Genomic DNA, 23,248 nt, shown 5'->3' on the forward strand with positions numbered 1-23,248 from the left:
GGGTTTAGTATTTTTTTTATTTTGTTTACGTAATTATTGTATGACGATAAAAAATAAACTGTTGTTTGCAGGTCCTTCCCCAAGTATGAACCAATTGGCCAGCAACCAAACCTCTCCAATAAACCAACCTCGGCCAATGAACGCGGGGATGGTGTCTCCGGGCTTCGGCACGCAACTGAACTTCAACAACGTGCAGGGTTTCAATCAACCCCAACAGAATAATCAATTCTTCGCCGCGTTCAAATGATTGACACTTCATAACTGAGGTTTTGAATATTGGCAAACCCATACAATGATCTCAGACGGCAATATACAAACATAAACACAAACAAAAATCAGAAATATTTTCATAGATTTAAAATAAATACGGTAGTTGAGGTTTACCACTAAATATATCTATTCTTTAAAAGAATAAAATAAATGTATCAAAAGGATATTGTAGTTGGTTTTAGGTTTGATGCTTTCGAAATATTATTAACAATATCGTCGGCCTAATGCGTTAACCTGCTAAGTCCATTTTTTAGTCAATTTTACTTTTCGAGCTCGTCATAAAGTTGACGCGATTACCTACCTTATGGTAAAGGAATAAGGTCGATATCAATATTCAATTGGGTAGAAAAGCCGTGCACGAAAAACTGCGTTGTACCCAATAGCAAATCTACACATCGAAAACCTGCTTAATCCTCGTGGGACCTTAGTTGCGTACTGACAATGTTCCGCCGTGAACGTGGCTGTTGAAAGGTTGAAGTTTTTGAATGTTTTCATAAAATATTTAGTTGCAGAGTGTTAGTAAACGACAAAATTATAAACAAGGTAAGTCTGCTTTGTTCTATCTTTAACTTATTTGTTTATTCTGTCTTGTAATCAAGTGTTTTTAAATGCATTCAACTCATAACCTATATATTAAGGACTTGACAGGTTTACATATTATAATTTCCCGCTTAAAAAAGGATTTAGCAGTTGATCGATCAATTTTATATTTTATTTAATTTTTTCATGATACTGTTAATTAAAATTAATTAAATTTACAGCCGTACCTAAGTGGACAGACACGTTAGTAGAATGACCACAGGTGGCACTTTTACGGTAAAGACTCCTACTGGGTTTATTTTTATTTGCTTTTTTTTATTTTTTTGTATAATAAAATGTTTTTTGCATAAAATCGTTATGCTTTGTAAGCGCTTTTTTGCGTTTCTTTATGCTTTTAAATCCAAACTCTAGTTATGATTCAACCAATTTACACAAAATCTTAATAAATTAAATACCTAAACCTCTATATTATCACTCTATCTTTTTGCAAAATTCATAAGAACATCCGTGCAGTATTCTTTCAGCTTAACGAACAGACAAACTTTCTTTGCAATATTTTGTTACTTAATTTATTGAAAACACGAGATATGAATTGCACTATTTACAATTTTTCGTTGTTTTCAGGATGTCTCGAGGGAAAAAAATGATAGATATGGCTATAGGTCAAAAACCACAAACTCTAGGTTCAACGTCAAATTGTGACCCAAATACAGTAGTACACGTTTTAGAAGATGTTCAGTTACAGTATCAACAATTAGGGATGACACCAGAAATTGGTTCTTACATTCCTTACCCTAGCTGTACAAGCTCAGTTTATAATGTTGACATTACTCCAGTTACGAGTGAAAATAATTTTATTATAATACCGTCACAAATTGAAAAAGAATATATTCCTCCAGTTACTAGTGAAAGTAATTTGATTATACTACCGTCACAAATTGAAAAAGAATACATTACTCAAGTTGTGAGTGAAAATAATTTGATTATAATACCGTCACAAATTGAAAAAGATTTTCAAACCACTAATATTTTGATTTCAAAGGATATAAGTAGTTCAGCAATTCAATCAATTGAAAAAATAAGTCATGAACCAAGCCTATATTCACTTCAAGCTATTTCTAATACTCCAGATGAAACGCCAAGCGTTATAGACAATATGCACGCTCCGGATGAAAGCATACTACCTCTTGTTAATTCCAGTCATCAAGTTGTACCCAATTTACCTATATCAGATGACAGTGATACAGAACATAATAAACTTGTGCCTTATTCTGATTCTGACTCAGACTCGCTTTCTGAAATAAGAAAAAGTTATAAACGAAAGAAACGGTTTCAAGTCAATAAAAAAGATTGGTTTTCGGAAAAGAATAAAGACAGAAGAGAATGTGGTAAAAGCTATTTTGGAAGACAAAAGAAAGAAGACTACTATAATTACATGAAACCAAAAGAGGCTCGTTCCATCAAACCAAGATGCACTTGTAAAATCGGAAAGTACAGTACTTTAAAATGTGAAACCATCGACGAAAATTCAAGAAAGGATATTTTTAAACAATTTTGGAGTTTTACTTGGGGAGAAAAAAAAACCCTCGTCAACGAATGGGTAACCACTATTGAGACAATGCGACCACGAAATCGGAATACCAAAGAGATAACAAAGAGGGCTAATACATTTATTTATCATTTAAAAGTTAATAATGAAAAGGTTAAGGTATGTCGAACGATGTTTTTGAACACTTTAGATCTAGGAAGGTGGACTGTAAAATCCTGGAAAAAGGACTTCACAATGCAACCTCCTAGTATATTGAGGCGTCACAATCAACCATCTAAATCGGTGGTTTCGCAACCCAAACAATCATTATTTCAATTTTTGGATTCTCTTCCTGTAATGGAAGCGCATTATTGTCGAGCAACATCTCAAAAGTTATATTTATTGCCAGAATGGAAATCGAAAGAAAGTCTTTATCAGTTTTACGTTAACGATTGGTGCAAAAACCAAAATATAAAACCTCTTTCCATAGCCTTGTTTTCAAATGAATTTGAAGGCAAAAATTTTGCACTATTCAGACCTAAAAAAGACCAGTGCGAAAAATGCACCTGTTATAAAGTAGGGACAATTACAGAAGAACAACACAGAGACCATATTGAGAAAGTGAACCAGGCCAGAGAAGAAAAAGATAAAGACAAAAAGGGAGAAAACTATGTCTTTGCCGTTGATTTGCAGGCAGTGTTAATGGCACCTAAATCGAATGTTAGTACACTGTATTACAAGACTAAGCTACAAGTTCACAATCTTTGCTTTTTTAATTTAAAAAACAAAGAGGGCAATTGTTTTATTTGGAATGAAGTAGAAGGCGGACTCAATGCTGAAGAATTTGTTTCTATTTGGGTAGACTTTTTAGAAAACAATGTAATATCTAATATTGCTAAAGATAAAAATATAACAATTATACTTTATAGTGACGGGTGTACATACCAAAATCGAAATTGTATTTTATCCAATGCTCTTTTAAATATTGTATTAACGCATACAAATATTACTATTGAACAAAAATTTTTAGAAGTAGATCACACCCAAATGGAGGTGGATTCTATGCATTCCACGATAGAACGTCAGCTTAAAAATAAAATCATAAACATACCAGCTGAATACATTTCTATTGTTAAACATGCCCGAAAATTACCAGCCCCATATGTTGTAAAATATTTGGAACACACTTACTTTAAAAAATTTGAAAAAATACAATTTTTTAAAAGCATTCGTCCAGGAAGATCTAAAGGAGATCCTAAGGTGACCGACATTCGAGCTTTACGTTATGAAAGCAATGGATCCATTCTCTATAAAACTTTTTATAAGGATAAATGGCAACCTTTACCACAAAGAAGATCTTCACGATTTTATTCTTGTAAGACTAGTGATTTAACGCAATTGCACCAAAATCGACGTAAAATCACTCTCCGGAAGTTTGAAGACCTGCAGGAAATCAAAAAGACTCTTCCATCTGACTATCATAAATATTATGATGATTTACCTCATGAGTAGGTTATTGTGAAGAATTTAATTATTTTTAAAAGTTTAGTTTTTGTTTAAAAAATATGATTGTTTTGTTTCAAGAATTTTTTTATTTTATTTTTCTGTTAAATAAGTTGTCTCTTAATACGATGTTGGTTATTGTTTATAAAATAATCTATAATATTGTTTCATGTTTAAAGACTGATTTTGTTGTTAAACATTTGATAATAAATATTTTAATATAGACTGCATTTATCTGATTATTTAATTATAAACCTTAACTAAAAATCACATTAAAATGTCATTATGTTCATTGAAGTGTTATAACTGCTAAGTCCTTAATCAAATTTAAACCCCAAAACGAAAAACTGCCAAGTTATTATTTTTTGATTTTTTTTACACTGTACTTTAGGTACTCGAGCATTCAAACTTACAAAATGTCTAGAATCATCATAGGAACCAACGGTAATCTTAAAATCTTGATATGTAAAAAAGAAAAAGTATTATTCAGTTTTTTCTCCCTCCTGTAAACTATGCAAAAATGGACTTAGCAGGATAACAAATTAGGCCGACGATATATGAATTACGTCGTAGTTATGGAAAAGCAAAAAAGTTGTGTAAATCAGCAGAAAACTGACAATTTTTTATTTAACATTGTGTTTAAGCGAAAAAAGATAGACATTTCGACACTTATTTTAAGTTCTTCACGATTTATATTCTAAACAAATTCCTAGAAAAATCTTGTCACGTTATCTATTGCTGACAACATTTAACAAATAAATGGTCAAGAAGTGTAGGACAGTTTTCTAAGCAACTGCGATAAATATACTCTCCTCCCGTCAGTTCTGTAGCTCACTGTAAGCGATAAGACTGACAGTAGGTTACGTCCGCTGCTGTATCGCTTATAAACCACGAAAACCATGTAGCATTGCATTATATGATCAGTTGTAAAAAAAAATAATCATAAGTGGCGCTATCTATATTCAATAGAAAGAAATAAAAACCAAAGAAAAAACAACTGCAATAAGTAAGCTGTTTTTATCGTTGATTTATATCGATTGCCTTCGGAATAATTTTTATTTATGATTTGAAATAATACGCACATTGGTACTCAAAATTTATACATTCCAAAACAGATCATAGTAAACCATTTACTTAAAAATGGTATAGCTATGTTACTATTTTGACATTCGAGTAAATTTCTCCAAGAACATCTACAAAATTATGGAAGTAGTGTTCTTGTATGTTTTTTTAAAACTCTTGATGTACTTCTATGCACAATTACCTTGCGTACGTGGCAAATTCAAGAATGGGGGCCATTGAATATGTTTTCCCAGTCAACTCGTTAAAATTCAAAATGGACGATTTACCAAACGATGGAATGATGCATACTAGATAATACCTTTATAAATATAGCAGACAAATGGTTATAGAGGAACGACATGGACGATCTTCACTTAAGGCGGAAGATTTATCGCGAAACATAGTCTAGCAAAAACTGCAACAAATACAGAAGAAATGATGAAAGATTTCGAATAAACATTAAAGATTCTTTCTAGGAAAATACGTAAAATAGAAAATACACTTTATAGAATTTTTCATATAAAAATGATTGCACGCCATTCAAGATTTACGACGTCAGAACCCCACAGCGTTGCCAAAACATCAGAATAGTTAATAAGTGAGGAATTTTGAAAATGTCAACTATTTAAGAATATAATACTCTAGTCAATTGGATTTTTAAATTAAAGAAAATAATCACACTTTCAAAATTTCAAAATTGATTTTAAAAATTATTTGTAACAGCTTTAGAAATATTATTAACAGTAAATTCACTTAGTTTTAAGACTACTGCAACACACTAAAATACATACGAAACCATTTTAATACAAAATGATATATTCTAAATTTTAAACTTACCTCTTTTAGAGCATTAATAGTAAAAACGTCCCGCCATTATTTCTTGTTCAAAACAATCTATTAAAGCTTATCAGCATATCGGCATATATCACAATCATAATACACAACAATAATCAGTTTTTAAAGCTATTAATCTAAATTTAATATGTATATATAAATACAATTTATTAATATATAATATGCTATGATCAAATTGTGTAAGAAATCAAAACATAAACAAAATTCTTACTCTAAAAAAGCGACAACACTTTAAACAGTTTTGCCACACGCTGAACTGTCATTGAAATTTGAAGTATTCCCGTATCAGTTGCGTACAATTGTCTAATCTATTTAATTAAAATTATTATTTTGTGGAATATTAGACTTAAACAGTTATTTCATAAAATTTATATTATTAATAAAGCAAATGTTTTTGGTTATTTAATCAATATAATTCTAAAATTTCCAATATAATAATGATTATATTTTTCTGATTATTATACCATGTTGACGCCTATGAAAGATCGAGCAGTTCCGTATGGGTTTCGTATTATTAGCTTTGTTGGGAAAATTTAAACTCTAAGGTTGACGTTCTGGAAATTTTAAATATAAGTGACGTCACTTTATATAAATGTGATATGCAACGCTTTTTCTTTGACAAATGGTATAGTTGAATATCTAAAATAGTATATAGGGAGAAATTGCAGGTGTAGTTTTCTCCCCATTTATTACTATAAATTAACTACTTGAGAAAGTATGTAGAACGAAAATATATATGTGTATATTTTTCTCCCGTTATTTCTCGTCAGGGTACTGGTCATTTTTTCTACTTTTGTTCAGGCTTTCTAATTTTACACACTGTTCTTGGTGTCAAGAGTGTGTTTAAACATTATTGTTTCTTTTGACTAGAATTATATACATATAATGCATTAACTAATGGCTATTGACAGTACTCTTGTTTGGCAAAAAATACAAAGGTGGAGGAAGAACTGCATTAATTATTTGCATAAGAAAATAGAACAAGATACTAATTTATAAAGCCTTTAGAGTTAGCAATGTATTTTGTTATTTTGTTTTTAATAAAGGCTCATATCGATATGGGACCATGTAGAGAATGCTCAGACCACAAGTGTTCTACAAATTTACTGTATCACAAGGAGTTATATATTTAAAAATCGTATAAGAAAACACTATAAGCACCTGCTCTTGTAATATCTAATGACTCTAGTGACATGTATTCTACCTCTTCTTTTATTTTATACTTTGTCACAATACGTAATTGAAAGATACAAGTATAGAGCTAGTCAGTGATCATTAAGGCATAGAAACCATCTATCTATCATAAAGCTTTACTGGCTTCCCCGTTTTGCATTTTCCAGGTTATGGTCCTACCACGTGGCTGAACAGCTTCATTTTTAGAACCATTTTTATATGGTTGTACATAGAGGTGCAATATTACTTTGTCACTGCTACAAATGTACCTAAGTAAAGAAAACTACAATTTAAAAGAATTTTGCTACATTTTGTCACATTTTAAAGTTTAATACAGGTGTTTTGGTCTAAGATTTCGTATGGTTTGACGGTTAAAGAATAGCGTCTTGGAGAAAAGATGAAGGGGCGAGGAGTCGATTTAGTCGATAGTCAATACGTTAGTTTCCAAGTTACATTTCATGTAAAATGTCATGTTCCACGTCACATTTGACATAAAAAGGTCCATGCTTCAGATTCAATCAGATGTTCAGGATCAATTTGATGTGAAATATATTTTAGATGAAATATGAAGTGTAACAGATGTTATATTCTGTATATACACGTAAAAATCCATGTTCCACTTCAAATTTGACGTAACATTTCACAATTCACGTCCCGCTTTTCATTAAATGTCGAATTTTTTGTAAAATGTCATATTTTAGGTCAAAATGTGACGTGGAACGTGAAATATGTGGTGGAACGTGACATTTAACATGTGAAGTTAAACATAATGTGGTATTTACTATATTTAATGGGAAGTAACCACAATTTCTACGTAACCACGTAATCTACGTGAATGGTTCGGGTGTAGTTCGATTGAACTTTTTAGGCGCGCTGCTAACAAAGTCGCAGTGGCCATGATGATTTCCAATCTCCGATAGGAGTGGCACGAGAAGAAGAAGAACCACAATTTCAGTTGGAAATACGTTTATTTTGACGTTTCGATTTCTAATTCGGAAATCGTCCTCAAAATACCTTAAAGAAATTTCAGAAGTGACAATCGAAACTTTCAAATAAACGAATTTGTAATGTAGCTTCAAAACAATAGCTTCAGAACTAAATACGATGTGGCACGTGTTATTTTACGTCAATGTGTGACGTATAACGTGACATTTCACGTAAACTGTCATGTTTCACATAAAATGTCAGATTCTACGTCACTTTTTACGCTGAAATGTAATGTCGAACGTAACATGATTGTAATACGCACCTCCTTACCTTTCCAACGAGGTAACAAATTATATCCGTCTAGTGGGTCGGGAATATATTATTTTGCACATTATCGTTTTCTTTTACGATTTAATTTGGAGTTTGGCGCAGGAATCGGGATACTTAACAATTTGTAACAGTGACAAAGTATTAAACCCGGTTCTTAATCACAACGGACTATACCTTTTTGATATAAACACCGTGTTTGCACTTTACATTTCAATATGTATTGGTTTGAAATTTAAAAACCAACTCGTCAAAAACGAAATAAAATTAATTACATTACATTCCGATGTTCGAAAGCATCAAATTTAAGACTGCAGTTTTACTTGAAACAGTCTCTAAATAAACATTAATCCTAAAGTGAGTTGTAACGAATAAGGCGATAAAATTTCAGGGTATCATCCGCATTTCGTCGACATTATTAGCTATATTGTGTTGCTGTGCATTTAACGTTATTCCATCGATATGTGTGATGCTTTTAGTAATGATTGCAAAGTGTTTTTTGAAGCATTTAATGAATCTGAACCTGAACAAATGAAATAGAACAGAATCAATATTGTCATGCTAATGTTATAAATACAATGCAATAAAATAAATAATGTTTTCGCATGATGTTTTCGCATGACTCGCGTTATAGATCTCAAAACTAAATGTCAAAATTACACTCAAAATTAGCAGCAAATTTGTATCTCTTCTTCGTTTTCTCATGGCGCTCCACCTTTTGGTGAAACATAACCTATTCAATAGCGATACAAATTGCAATACCCGTTTCTAAATGTTTTCGGTCGACCGAATACCCGAAATAATAACTTTTCTCAATCAAAACTCTTTCTTCGACAGATAATGTCATTTTTCATCACTTCTTAGACTTCCGAACTTGTATACGATTCCAAAATTAAACTTGTAGGCTTTACCCGTAGATGGCATTACTACAAATATACTATTAGAGATAGTGCAAACACCACTGACCACGGCGCAATAGACGAAATTTGGTTTACAATAGAACATTTCTGCCTACGTGAATTTTAACTCCGCCTTCGCGCAGCTCCATGGTCAGGAGTGTTTGCACTATCTCTGCTGGATTCGGTTTTTCAGGATTCGAAAAGGATTTTTTTAATTGACCACTTTGTTTTTCTTTATAAAAGTATTACACACACATTATAGGTAGCTGAAAGATATAAATTAAATTTTGTGTGGGTTTAGCTGTATGCAGTACTGTATAGGTAAAATCTAAAAGGTTTATAAATAAGGTACTGGGAAACTTCGAAAAAATAAAAATGTCTACAAATCTATATTCTAGGTTGTTAAAGCGTGTTTATTTAATTACTTCAGTTTGGCTATGCTACCTTTTTATAAACCTTGTATGGAATCCAAAGATACAGGATGTCCCAAAAACGATAAGGAATTACGACGTACTACGAATCGATTGTACTGATTGTAAATATTAGGTAATATGAAATGAAAACTAACAATTATATAGAATATATATTTAGTAAAGCCAATTTTGAGATATATTCTTTGTAGATTCGTTTAGATTTTCAGAAGAGTGTATTAGAAAGTTACAGTGAACGGTGTTTTTAATAGAATTTGTTATGTAATGTAGATGAAAGGATATCTAACGGGATTTGAATAAGAGTTTTGAAAAAATGTTGGAAGAATAAACAGTATAAAGTAATAGCAAAACAATTATCAATGCACGTCAGTTTCAATGACGTCATACATAAGTGTACATTGTTTCTATTTGTATTTACGAATTCAAGACGAAGAGAACTTTTGATTTTAATAAATGTAATTCTTATGGTTTACACAACTTATTGAGAGTACTTGTATCATATTATTTTGTTATACATATATTAAAAAATCGAAACTTTTAAGAAAACTAAATATGATAGTTAGCAAACAAAATTATATACAGGATGACGGTATAAAAGTTGTAGATGCCGTACTGGACACAGTAGAGAAACTCGTGTATCTCGGCAGTAATATCAATGAAAGCTGGGATCCAACCGTAGAAATTAAAAGCCGAATATAGTGAGCCCGAGCTACATTTGTAAAAATGAGGAAAATACTTTGCAGCCACGATCTTAATATTGACCATCGCGTTTGAATGACATGCTGTATCTTTTCTATTCAATGCTACTGTATAGAGTGGCAGTGTGAACAAATTATATAAAAAAGAAAAATCAGTGGAAGATTCGAACCCCGATTATACAGGTCCAAAAGCAGAAACAATTTCGCGTAACTACCACTCGACTTGTTACATCAGCATGTAAGTTATACTTAAGTTGCTACCTCACATGTGTTTGGTAGTGGGAAGATCACGTGGACAATAAACACCGCCCATTAGAAAGAGATGCAGGGGCTGCTTTGCCCCTGCATCATTTTTCTCTGTCGCACTGGGGGAACGGGTATATATTGCAGCGATCGGTCTAGGTATTATATGTCTGTGGAGAAAACACATAACCTAACCTAACCTAATGTTTGAACAAGTGTAATATTCTCCGAAACTTAATAACTCTTGAGAGTGTTCTGTAAGAAGATTCGCAAATATTACCGAACGAAAGCTTGAAGAAATTTGTTTCCGAAAAGAAGGGGAGAAATTTTGCTTTGCGGTATTAATAAAAACACATCGCAAACAGTAGTAACAATTCTTAAACTGTCATTTTTTCTCCATAAATTAAATGTTCATTGGCGTATTGTTTTTACAATGATATTTAATTAAATTATTGTTTTTTGAGTACTAAACTTAAAACAACTTAAAATATATTATTAATAAACATTGTACGTTAACAATGCCATTTGATTTTTTATTTACGCGTTAGCTGTCGTTTTTGCAATGTCATTGTGCGGAGTTAGTAGTGTTATTGAGCTTTTCCACCTATGCAGCTCAAAAATTTGTGAGTGAATGAAATAATGTGTCAAAATCGTGTTTTAATATGATTTTTTATATTAAAATAATATATTCACCTAAATAGAGTATTTCTGTAATATTGATCATTTTTATAAATGAAGAATTGTTTGCTAATGTGAGTCTGTTTTAAATAGGTAAAAAATAGTAAAGAAAAGACTTATAATTATTGGTCTTATTGTAACTTAACCAATTTCGTGGTCTACAATTTCAGTCCATCGTCAGCTTCCACTTAAGGTTACTTAATCTGGAAGATTTAAAAAAAAAAAGAAATTATATAGTTTTTATAGGTTTTTAAATATAAGTTATGCGAAAACTAACTCTACAATAAGCACATTTATGTGGTATAAGTATATTACAAATATACTTACATGAAAGTTAAAAGAGACTGGTGTACTACATGCTTGATTATGTCAGGTGGAGTGCTGATGGAGAAAGGAGAAAAAGTGGATTCTCATAAAGTTTTAATACGACAAATTTATTGTTATTATTTCAAATATATAATTTTTGGATTTGGATTGATATGTTTTATATGGGACATCCTGAATTTTCCTTGCACTGAGATTAATTAGCCAATTCATCTTGCTTTGTGTTAGTAAGTTTTTAAAATAATTTTTGCACATATGTTTTGTATTATTTTGTATAAAGTTTTAAATAATGCTCATTGCTGGGTGCTGGGATATATTTTAAACAGTTAAATATTTTTAACATTGTTATTAATTTTAGATTTAATTGATCGATTATATTTTTTTGACGTATCTATATTTATTTTTATTAGTCACTCGTTTATAATTCAAAGATTATTCGTCTTTCCCTACTAAAAGGTACAAATAAACGTTTAATACAAAAAACTGCGTAAACTCATTCTATATTTAATGTTCGTGTTCATATTTGTACATATTGCAACAGCAAAAGTGTACAATTAGGTCGGATTTTTCAGTAATTACTAGAGATATAGCTAGTTGTCAGCATCACAAATATCATTACAACCTTAAGATAAGACACGAATAGATATAAGGTTTAATATAAAAAGAAAAGGAAGGGGATTCGTCCTTGGCGTCATAAAGAGTCTGCTTCAGATCCGATTCTGGTAAAAAAATTGGAATGATTATTAAATTGTGAGTGGTTGAGTGGTAAATGTATACGAGCCCATTCCCATGTCAGTTGCCCCAACGTTAGATTGAAAAGAAAATTAAATTTTAAAAAACAAAAACAAGTCCAGCATAAATTTTTAAAAGTTTTAATTCTATCGATCAACATTCTTGGATTTCTATAGTTATAGAAAATATTTTTTTAATTGATGAAAACGATGAATTAAAAAGAATAACAACAAATTAAAAAAAAACTCAGAATGTGTAATATTAACAAAAAAAAATTATCAACAAAATCTATCAATGAGTGATATCTCCTTTATTTTTAATCACATACAAAATTCTTCGAGGCTTAGTTTTAACCAAGTTCTGGTAAAATTCTGGTGTAAATGATATTTCTTGCAATTTTTTCTTCAATTCGTTGACGGTCCTGGCAGGATGTTTCCTCAATGCTTTTTTATTTCTATCGGAGACAAGTCTGGACTCTTAGAAACCCATTCCGGAAGTGGTACACCGTGGTCTTCAATCAATTTTAAACTCTTTTTGCTGTATGGTAACCTGCTCCCTCCTGTTGGAAGACAAAATCCTTCGCAGATGTTAAATTTTTTTTTTGTTTCATAATCGGTAAAAAAGATTTTTCAAATATTTGTCCGTATTTACAATTCCATCGCTGAAATGTAACTTTTCCACATCTTTAGACGATATGCTGCTCCATATCATGACGAACGCAGGAAATTTGAACTTTCTCTTGAAACAATCTGGATGAAAAGGTTCACTTTTATTACGAATAACGCGTATCCAACACACACTTAAAATCTGGACTCATCGCTCCATTTTATCGTATTCCATTGTGAATGTGTCCAGTCTTTATGCCCTTTTGCCAACTTTAACCTATTTTTGTTGTTGGAATGTTAAAAGTAGCTTTTCTTAACCTGAAACAAAATGAATTTTTCAACTGTATAACTTATTTTTTAAGTACCAAATCTTAATTTTTAGGCCACTCTGTGACATGTTGATCTAGAAACGTCTCTTTACAATATCACATGGCAATAACCTTTACAATATCACAAAATTGACATTAATTGACAATTATTTTGATGTCATTTTTCCATAGTTACCTCTGGTTTTAAGGTAATTATGAAAAAATCAATGTATGTTGATGTAAGAGAATGAAATTTTTTTTATTGTTGAAAATAACAAGTCATAAGGATAATATGTTAAATAAATATTAATAAAAATGCCATATTAATTAATATGGTAACTTAGAAAAGCGTAAATATTATGATTTGTTTATGGTGATCGCCATAAACTGCAAATTCCATAAGTAGGCCAATTGACATGGGAAGGTACTCGTATTCAATTAAAACTAAATAGAGTTAAGCAATGATAAACTACTCTGTTTTTATGTTTAACACTAACTGAAATCAAAGTATAGCTGGATTTAATTGAACTCGAAACGGTTCCTTCATTTGAAGTAGTTAAAAACTGAACTTCAGTTGGTCAGATAGTCAAGCGGCCGTACATATTCACTTGACTGTGAATGATGTAGCGGACGATGGTTCCGACCCTGTCCAGAAAATAAAAAGGCTAACGTAGGAGATCAAAATTTTAAATGGATCTGCTACTTAGACTGGAATACGCTGGTGTATCGCATCGACCTATGAATGAGTAGTATGGCAAGAGATGGGGGCTTGCGCCTCAGTGTTACTCCTCCATAGATCACTACGGGAAGAGCACTTTTATTTATTCGTGTCAAAAGCATCATACATTTTAAATTACGACATACTTTATATATAAATAACAACATAAAGACTATATACTTTTACTGGTATATACTTGTTAGCCAAAAATTGGTTACGTCAAGAGCATTTGGTATAGCACAAATCAGGACCACCATTGAGCATGAGACTGTGCAAAAAACAAACCAGAAGATGTTCTGTAGTTTTCTCTTTTCTACAGTTGCGTAGTACCGATTCGCAGGAGAAGCCCCATTTTATTCTGGGGTGAATCGTGTCACCCCAGCACGAGCTCTATTGAGCGCTTTCTATGCCGTCCAGGTTCTTTGTGTCCAGGTAGGATATTCTCGGAGGGCATTTTTATTAATTACTATTGTTTGTCACTTTAAGCTCTCCACAAGCTCAGTCTAGTCTTTACAGCTGGCTCAGACCTTCGGTGGTATACAAAAAACTTGGGGTCCGTCTCAAACAGCTTATAGTAATGTGGTATATTTCATTTATAACTGTATCCACCTCATAGGAGTGGCATGATCTGTACCATACTGGGCAAGCATATTCCGCTGCGGAGTAACATAGGACCATACTACATAGTTTTCGGTGTCGGTGCAAGGTTACGCCCAAATATTTTGGTATAGGGCAATGTTCCAAGGGTGCCCTCCCACGCAATCTGGAGGTTTTATGTTTCCTGTATCAGTAAGCGGGTACACTTAAAAAACCTGAATATAGAAAAACTGTATTTTCAATTTTAAGCGTAGTCGTATCAGCAAAATATCATATTTGATGACCGTTGAGTAAAAGTATATGATACTTTACTTTTTCGAGTCTGGATTTGACTACAATTTTTCTGTATAGTATCGGGCTAGTCTACTGTCTTTGTAATTGCTATCCATAAGTCATTCAAGGGTGCGGCTGTGATTGACAAAGTCGCTATACTTTCAAGTGCTCCACATTCTGTATTTCCCTACATTCACAGAGTGCATCGATTTCTGTCATTATACCCCATTTAATTAGGTTTTCTTTGGAGGGGCAACGCCGGTGCGAGTGCGGTTAAGTTTAATGTGTGTGCGTATGCGTGTGTCACGGCGGATTCCTAGAAAGTTTGATTGAACATCTCTACATATTGAGAGGCGTATCTACGATTTTCTGGTAACAGTCTACTATAGCTGCCTGCTATAGTAGGCTCCTTCCGTGTTCCCCCTCCTCGGGAAGGGCCTGCTCGCAAGTGATATAAGAGCAAAATATGGTGCTTCCTGGAAACGTGCTTCGGACGGCCAATCCTTCCACCACTGGATTCAAACAATGTAACGAGTACATGATATCAAACGCAATGGATATCTGAAATGATAAGTATATAATTTTAACTAAAAATTTGAAAACGAAATATTTGGTACATTTTGGCTACAATTCAAATGCTTTTTGCGTCGTTTCATAATCTTCGACAAAATGAGAGTGTATTGTATAAGTCAAATAACATACACACAATTTTGCATCACCAAAGTAAGCAAATGAAGGATAACAGCAGGAACTCATGACAATGGTGTTTTGGTATTCCCATAAAATTGCCTTGGTCAACAACATAGAACATGTAAAAGGAGAATATAGAGAATTTATAAAAGGAGTATTGTGACAATTTGTTGCTCCAAAATCGCTAAATAATTTCATAAAGAATAAAGTATTTTTTTTCATCAAGCAAGTGCATCTCATACACATTTCAAAGGCTTATATCTTTTTAAGAAGTACCTTTTAGTGTACAGCTTTCCACACCATACAGGAGTATGGAAAACACATAACCATTCTAATTCTTAGAGGTATATAAACATGCGGTACTGTCAAAAGTTTTTTTCATTTTGACGAACACAGCTTGCGCTTGAATAGTTCAAAGACATTGGTACTGCGAAACTCGCTCAATGACCCGTCCATTAAAAACTAGTTATCCACAATTCTTATTATTTTTTTGATGAAACGATCATTACTTTGATTTTCCTTATACTGGTACTTAAACCTTGCGTCATACTGACCATAGATACTTTATCAAAGAGTCTCTGGAGGTCTCCAAATTGTTGCCTAGCTGTATCGTCAGCATATCTGATGTTGTTGACAAGAACTTGATTTATCGCTATTACAGTTTACTCATCTTCTAATGTTTCACAGAAAATATATTCAGAGTATAAATTGAATAAAATTGGCGACAGAATACATCCCTGTCGTACTCCCTTCTGAATACTTATTTACTCTGACTGAGAACCTTTAAGTTTTATTCTTGCTGTTTGACCCCAGTATAGTATTGTTATTATTTGAACATCTTGAAAATCAATGTTTAGTTTTTGCAAGATTTCCAGTAGCTTCTCGTGCTTAACATCGTCAAAGGCTTTAGTATAGTCAATGAATCAGACATGCATGTCTTGGTTGACATCTGTGCATCTCTGTGGCAGCACCTTTAAGGCAAACAGCTTTTGTGGTTCCCAAACCATTGCAGAACCAGAACTATGTATGTGACGTTTCACTTTCACATTTGTTGTAAATTCTGGTATGTATAATTCGTAAGAAGACATTTAATACATGATTCATTAGGTTTACAAGCCAGTAATCATCACAGTTGGCAATACGGGACATCATGGAATGGTGACAAAGGTGAGATGAGTCATTCTTTTAGAATTATTCCAGTTCTAATATATACAATTGAACAGGTCCACCAAAACATATATACAGAGAACAAAAATAGCTGAAAGCTTCAGTCTAATTCTAAATCGTAAACAGAATAGTATGGTAATTACAAACTGTTTCTCACTAAAAAATAATATGGTTCTGAAAACTGTTTTCTTGTGGCTTTTCTATGTAATCTACTGTATTTAATGGGAATTAATCACAATTTTAATTGGAAATACGTTTCATTTACTAAAGTTACTAGTTGAGACGGGGTTTAGTGAATAGAGTATAACGGCTTTCGTATGATCATCGCTATAACTCGTGGGAGGCAAACTGCTCTGCATGAAATACAAATACAGATTGTCTTACAGCTTACTAAAAACAACGAATTAGTGAGTTATTACGTATTAGAATATTTTATAAACGCTAATACATGTACATTTTGGTAAGGGAGTCGATATGCCTTTTATTCTATTCGATATATTCCAATTGATGTAAAACCGTTCTAGATGCTTCCATACCATAAGTTTTCTTTAAAAAGTAACAGAGTAAGAGCAATATTTATTGATTTGTTCAAATTTTCCTTACAAAGAAAAAACTATCTTAAACAAGTTTTTTTCTTTAATTTGTTGGTCTTATTCAGCAGATAGAAATTATTTAAGCCGATGTGCCTTATAGGTATAACAGTAACTGAATGTCATGATAGTGTAGAATTAGATGTGAACGTACGTTACTTTTCGATATATTCTGCTCATTTATTTATTGTAGATCTTTGGAAAATAAACTGTTGTGAAAATAATTAGTTTTTATTGATCTACAAACATTTTTCTGCATTTTAATAGGAGTAACATCCAGGAATAACTATATAAATTAATCACTTGCAAACCACTTGAGATGCGTAGACGTTATCGCGCAGTTATCATATTTGATGGTAAAGAAAACGTTAAGGCAGAAATAAATATACCTGATGGACAGATATTGTATTATAACCGTCATGAAATATGCGTTTTTTTTTATTTACACAATGCCACATCAACTATGAAAGGTTATTAGCGAATGATGAAAGTATCTATACAATACAAGTTGTTTTTCAATACAAGGCTAACTCATTCAAGATTTATGACGTCAGAACCCCACAGCGTTGCCAAAACATCAGAATTGTAAATAAATGTAAGGAATTTTAAAAATATTCAATCAAAATCGGTGAAGCGGTTTCGGAGGAGTTTGGCAAATAACTCTGTGACACTAATATGGCTGTTAAAAAAGGGGTTAGTAACAGAAGGGTGAAAATTAAGGGCTATTGTATTTCTTAATGCTGCATCATAAAATAATAAAAATAAAACATTTTGTAAACAAAATAAAAAAAAATGTTTGGAGTGAACCACATACATCTTAAGGGTACGAAAAATAGATTACGACCGATTATCAGACTTACCGAATTTACATTCATAACAATCTGTCAAGCCGTTTCGAAGATATATGGTAACTAACTCTTTGACACTAATATGACAATTAAAAAAAAATCATACAAACATGTTTAAACAATAAGGACATGTTTGGGGTGAAGCATCCTTACCCCTGAAGGTTATGAAAAATAAATAACAACCTATTCTCAGACCTACCAAATACACATGTAAAATTTGATAAAAATCGGTCTAGCTGTTTCGGAGAAGCAAGGTTTCACATGCAGTGTTCCCAAGCGGTCACCCACCCAATTTAACCGCAACTGACACTGCTTGACTTCGGTGATCGAACGAGAACCGTTATAATTCAGTGTGGTATGGCTGTCGCCCAATCTATCAATACTGAGATTTATTTTGTTAATCCTAGCTTCCTTTGTTATTTATATTTTTTGAAAAATATCTTTTACACAAACCTTCTCTCGATAATAACAAATATTCAACAAAAAAAGACTTATCTAATTTAGTGCAGTCTTTCGGAAGTGATGTCCGTACAAAGATTTAAATATAATTTAAATTACCGGAATATTCTATTTAGACGAACTTTAGTGTTTCCGGCATTATAATCGGCAACACTGAGCTCCAAGGTTCCATAAGATTTACATAATCCTATAACAGCAATGTTGTGGTCCTATTCTGCTCCTACTGTAAAGTCACCGCGAACCGCAGAATAGTTATCAGCCATTTATCTATGGTTCTCAGCTGTCTCGTACTTTTACAATCGGTGTCAAGTGGGAAGCAGTAAATAACAACGAATCAACGTAATATTAATATATTTATTTTTTTACACAAATACATATCTCACACGTATATAAAGTGTATATTAGCAAATATAACAAAAATATGAGTGCTGTAGTAATACGACACATTTTAGATTTTAGAGTGCATTAATAACCTAAATACTAAAATATATATAATATAGTTTTAATGGCCAAAGGTATACAAAGTTATACTTTTTAATTTCTTTATAGTACCTAACAATAATTGTTATGGGCATATATTTTTCTTATACGAACCGGTTTCCAATAAAAACTTGATTCCAAAGTATGCGTAATTTATGTTCATTTTCGTGACAAAAACTATTTACAAATACTGTTTAAGAGTGTTTATTTGTTTTAATCAATTTCTATTCCTAATCATGTAATAAGTCGAATCACTCATTTTTCTCATTTTATACTGTAATTTTGTTTTCATTAAATAATATTCATACAATTCGTTATACAATCTTCAAATGAAGGATGCTAGATTATTCAAGCTGCACAAAAACTTGTACCATATCCAAGTAAGTAGATACAAGTAAATATAGCAATAAATAACTGTAAAACTTTGTTAACCTTTTTGACCTACAATTATTAGTTAAGGTTTCCAGTTTTTTGATAATTAGAGGTATTTGTACTAAATTTGGTTAAGGTTAATCTTTCCAAAAACCAAAACTAAGAATTATTATTTCAAGCTTCGTATTTACCGCCTCTACCACACTGATATATTATTTAATAAGGTAATCGATGAATTGGAACCATATTTGGCACAAAATGCAACTAAAATGTTAGATATATCTTTTAAATGATTTAAACAAATTGTCTGTAACTTCACGTCATTATTTGTATGGGTATAACTTACCACCAACACTGGCATAACATAACCAACAAAACAGTAATAATGTACAATTTTTTTAACATAAAGGCACCTCCAGCTGGTAGGTCGACAAATATTCTGGTAAGAATAATGAGAATATACAATCGATTGTAGTTGATTAGTAGATGATTGTGATGCAAATTGTGATGGATCTTTTTCTGTAGGCCAAATTAATTAGTTCACATCACTTTTGGGCATGACGCTAGCCGACAAAAAATACAAATTATTTTTTTTTTTTTTAATAAAAACGTATGTAACAGATAGGAAATCGTTTGCAGTTTATTATAAAACTAATTAGATGTTTGTAGGATTAACCGTTTATTCAATCAACGGATTAACTAACTGATGACAAAGCAATTAAATTATTCTGAGCGTGGCGCCATCTGACAGCACAATGCCAGATTAATTATTTCTCAAGAACCAAGTCATTTAACCTATGACATCTGTCTAAATAAAAACTACAGCCGGTTTCAAATGCAGTGGCGACCAGTTCCACGAAATATTTTATCGGTTAAACAATAGAAACAGCTGTTCAGTGGCGTTACAATATTTTTAGATTCAATATGTTTTCCAATATATATTTAAACACTTTGTGTATATTTAAACACAAAGTGTTTAAATATATACAAATACTGTTTTCTGAAGATAATCGAACTGATATTAAACAATGTGCGAACGAAGCTAATAGCACTTCTGTAGAGACGGTAGAAAGGATAATTGAAAAACGAATATGTTAAACGTAGACTCAAGTCTTTTGGCAATTATAAAATGCAATTCAAAGGATTGTAACAGACTGGAAGTCAAAGTAATAGACAAAAGTAGTAGGGAAAAGTGACGAAGGACCACCGAAGACCTCGTTCGACAGGAAAAATGATGACGAGTGCTTCTTGTGATTATTTATATTAATTACTTAAACAAGAACACGGAAATAACTGGCGTGTACTATACAGTTATATTTGACTCTTTCGTCACCGATTTGAGGAAAAATATCTCTGGTTTGTGTCACAAAAATTCTTGTTTATCAAGATAACGCATCCGCTCAAAGGTCGGATTACTTTTGCTGAAAGTATAAAAAGTTCTTGTCTTCCTAAGGCTAGATAATTGCCAAACTGCCCTCACATATGATTTGTTTAGAATCAAAAAAATAATTACGGCGTATTAGAAAAAGTATAATAAAGTAATAAAGATATTACTGAAGTAGATCTCATATCGATTTAACTAGTTTTAAATTTTAATAGTGGCTAAGATAATTTGAATTGGTAACAGCAGCTAAAAGGATATAAAATGAGATATTACATAGGTAGATCTTAGACAAAGAAAGAGAGAGGCCAGGTAACACTCATTTAATAAACCTTCGAAAAGTGAAGCCAGTTTCGATTTGACCGCCATGTTTTGGTGAGTGTACGCTGCCCATTACTACCTTTCGCAGGGTTACCAGGTCTACTGATTTTTCAGTAGATCTACTGATTTCAACTTCAATTTACTGAAACACTATATCGATCTACTAAAAAATATGTAATGATAAAATCATGTTCAAAAAGTAATCATTATGTCAGTGTTCAATTATAAATTTTGAAAAAAATCTGTTTATTGATATTTATATCCATTATTCTCAATCTACCAACGAAATAAAATATGACCTGGCAACCTTTCTGGTGCCGGTTTAGGCTTCAATCAATTCCATACGATTACGCGTCCGCTCTCTTTCCTTGTCTAAGAGGTAGATAATATATCCTAACGCAGAAGTTACTGACTGACAAATCATTAGTGTGAACTTTTCTTTAATTAAGCACGCCGATTCAAAATTGTTGTTACTTTCTATATCGAAATATTTTTTTTAATTTATTTTTTTTGCATTTATTCGAAATTAAATAAAAAAAGAGTAGTGTCTAAAATATAAAAAAGGATGTTCCTATTTGTGTCAAAGTCATCTATATGAACTTTTTCATCTATTTAGGAAAAATGTTTATTTAATTTAGAATAAATATTAAGGAAAAAATATGCAGATAGAAACTGAGATAAGGGTAAAATTGTTGTGAAACCTTACATTAGTCAGTACCAAAAGTTACTTCTTTTGTAGATAATGTGTATACATAGTTTAACTTTTTACATGCGGCACATAAAAACAGACCTACGAAGGAATATCTCAAAAATTTAATTACTTTTTATTTATTATTATAATTATAATTAGTAAATACAGAAAATATATCTGGATCGGTATTTTATATATACATGACTATCTACGGAAATATATTTTGTGAAGCACTCTTATACTGGTACTGCAGAATTTACGAGTTTACTACACTATTAGGTATGTTCGTTCATTGATAAAATACGAGTACTAGCATGTTCAAGTACAGTAATGGCGATGGAATATTCCATCGATATACCTTTTTTGGTTCTCTGTTTTGCGAGACATGCCATTATATTTTACTTTTATTATTCACTCGCATTATCCATTTGTTTTAAACGTTTCAACGTTTGGCATCCCTTTCCCCAGGTAGCTGTAACCCCCATTATCTTTTAATTCATTTAATTCTCTACTATGCAAGACCGACTCTAGCACCTATACTATACACCATATATAACAGCGACTTCCCAAACCCACGAAACACTCGCACCCTCACTTTACTCTACGCAGACGACACTGCTCCCGTAACAACATCTCGAGACACAGATGCACTACTTAGGTTTGCTCAAAATCACCTTGACCTGGTCGACAGGTGGTGCAGAGGATGGAGAGTAATACCTAACCCTAATAAAACTCGAATGATTCTCTTTAGATACCCCAATCTCAGCAGATTCACTACATACAATATAGCCGGAAGAATCAACCTCAGACTCTGAGGCGATTGATTTCAACTCCGTAACCAGATTGAGTACCTCGGTGTGGTGTTCACACAAACTCTAAACTGGAGGGCCGATCTGGCTGCAGACTGTAACAAGGTTAGGAGTAGAATCGGTTTACCCAATGCTTCTTATTCATCAAAATATCATCAAAACTACCTGCCCATCCTTCGGCAATGTATTCAACAGACACCCTAAACGCAAACTCCTTTTCCCACCCACTAAATTGTTGACCCTTGCCAGCAACGAACTCCCTGATGAATACATTGATATCCTGGAGGCAACTCCACTCCATTATCGCCGTAATCACTAAATGCTCACTTCAAGCTTGCTAGACAGGGGGAGATTGGTTTTCTGTGGTTTCCCGATCCCATTGCACAATTATAGTTTTCTATTGTCGAGGCTACAGCCACAGCTGCCCTCCCGCGATTCATAACTGTTATATACTAATAAAATTCTGAAAAGGACCGTTCTAGCTGAACAACCCTTACAGCTCAGACTACCCTGGATCCATCTCCTCCACAGGAAACAGCCAACGAAGTGTACCTCCGGTGAGCCCAAAAGCAACGACAAAAACCAACACCAAAAAATAACAAACCACATCCTGAAGAGGTGCTTCACCTATAACAGGAAAACAAAATCATCAACTAAGAAAATCAACAAATAGCAAAGAACAACGACACAATGATCGAAGACTGACTCTAAAACGTCTATGCATTCATTACTGTTATCTAAGTATATTT

At 32.4% G+C, this 23,248-nt stretch overlaps 1 protein-coding gene across 1 annotated transcript; it reads left to right on the forward strand.

The window, feature by feature from the left end:
• Positions 1-243: 243 nt before the first annotated feature.
• Positions 244-8,005, forward strand: LOC140434336 (uncharacterized). Its single transcript, XM_072522505.1, has 2 exons — positions 244-813; positions 1,435-8,005. Exon 2 carries the CDS (start codon positions 1,436-1,438, stop codon positions 3,848-3,850), a length of 2,415 nt encoding a protein of 804 aa, XP_072378606.1. The 5' UTR covers positions 244-813; position 1,435; the 3' UTR covers positions 3,851-8,005.
• Positions 8,006-23,248: the final 15,243 nt, after the last annotated feature.

The sequence above is a fragment of the Diabrotica undecimpunctata genome, chromosome 2 (assembly GCF_040954645.1).
Source record: "Diabrotica undecimpunctata isolate CICGRU chromosome 2, icDiaUnde3, whole genome shotgun sequence".
Taxonomy (NCBI): Eukaryota; Metazoa; Arthropoda; class Insecta; order Coleoptera; family Chrysomelidae; genus Diabrotica; species Diabrotica undecimpunctata.

What these genes read in the sequence shown, in the direction of transcription:
- LOC140434336 (XM_072522505.1), top strand. Translation starts at nt 1,436, where the DNA reads ATGTCTCGAGGGAAAAAAATGATAGATATGGCTATAGGTCAAAAACCA.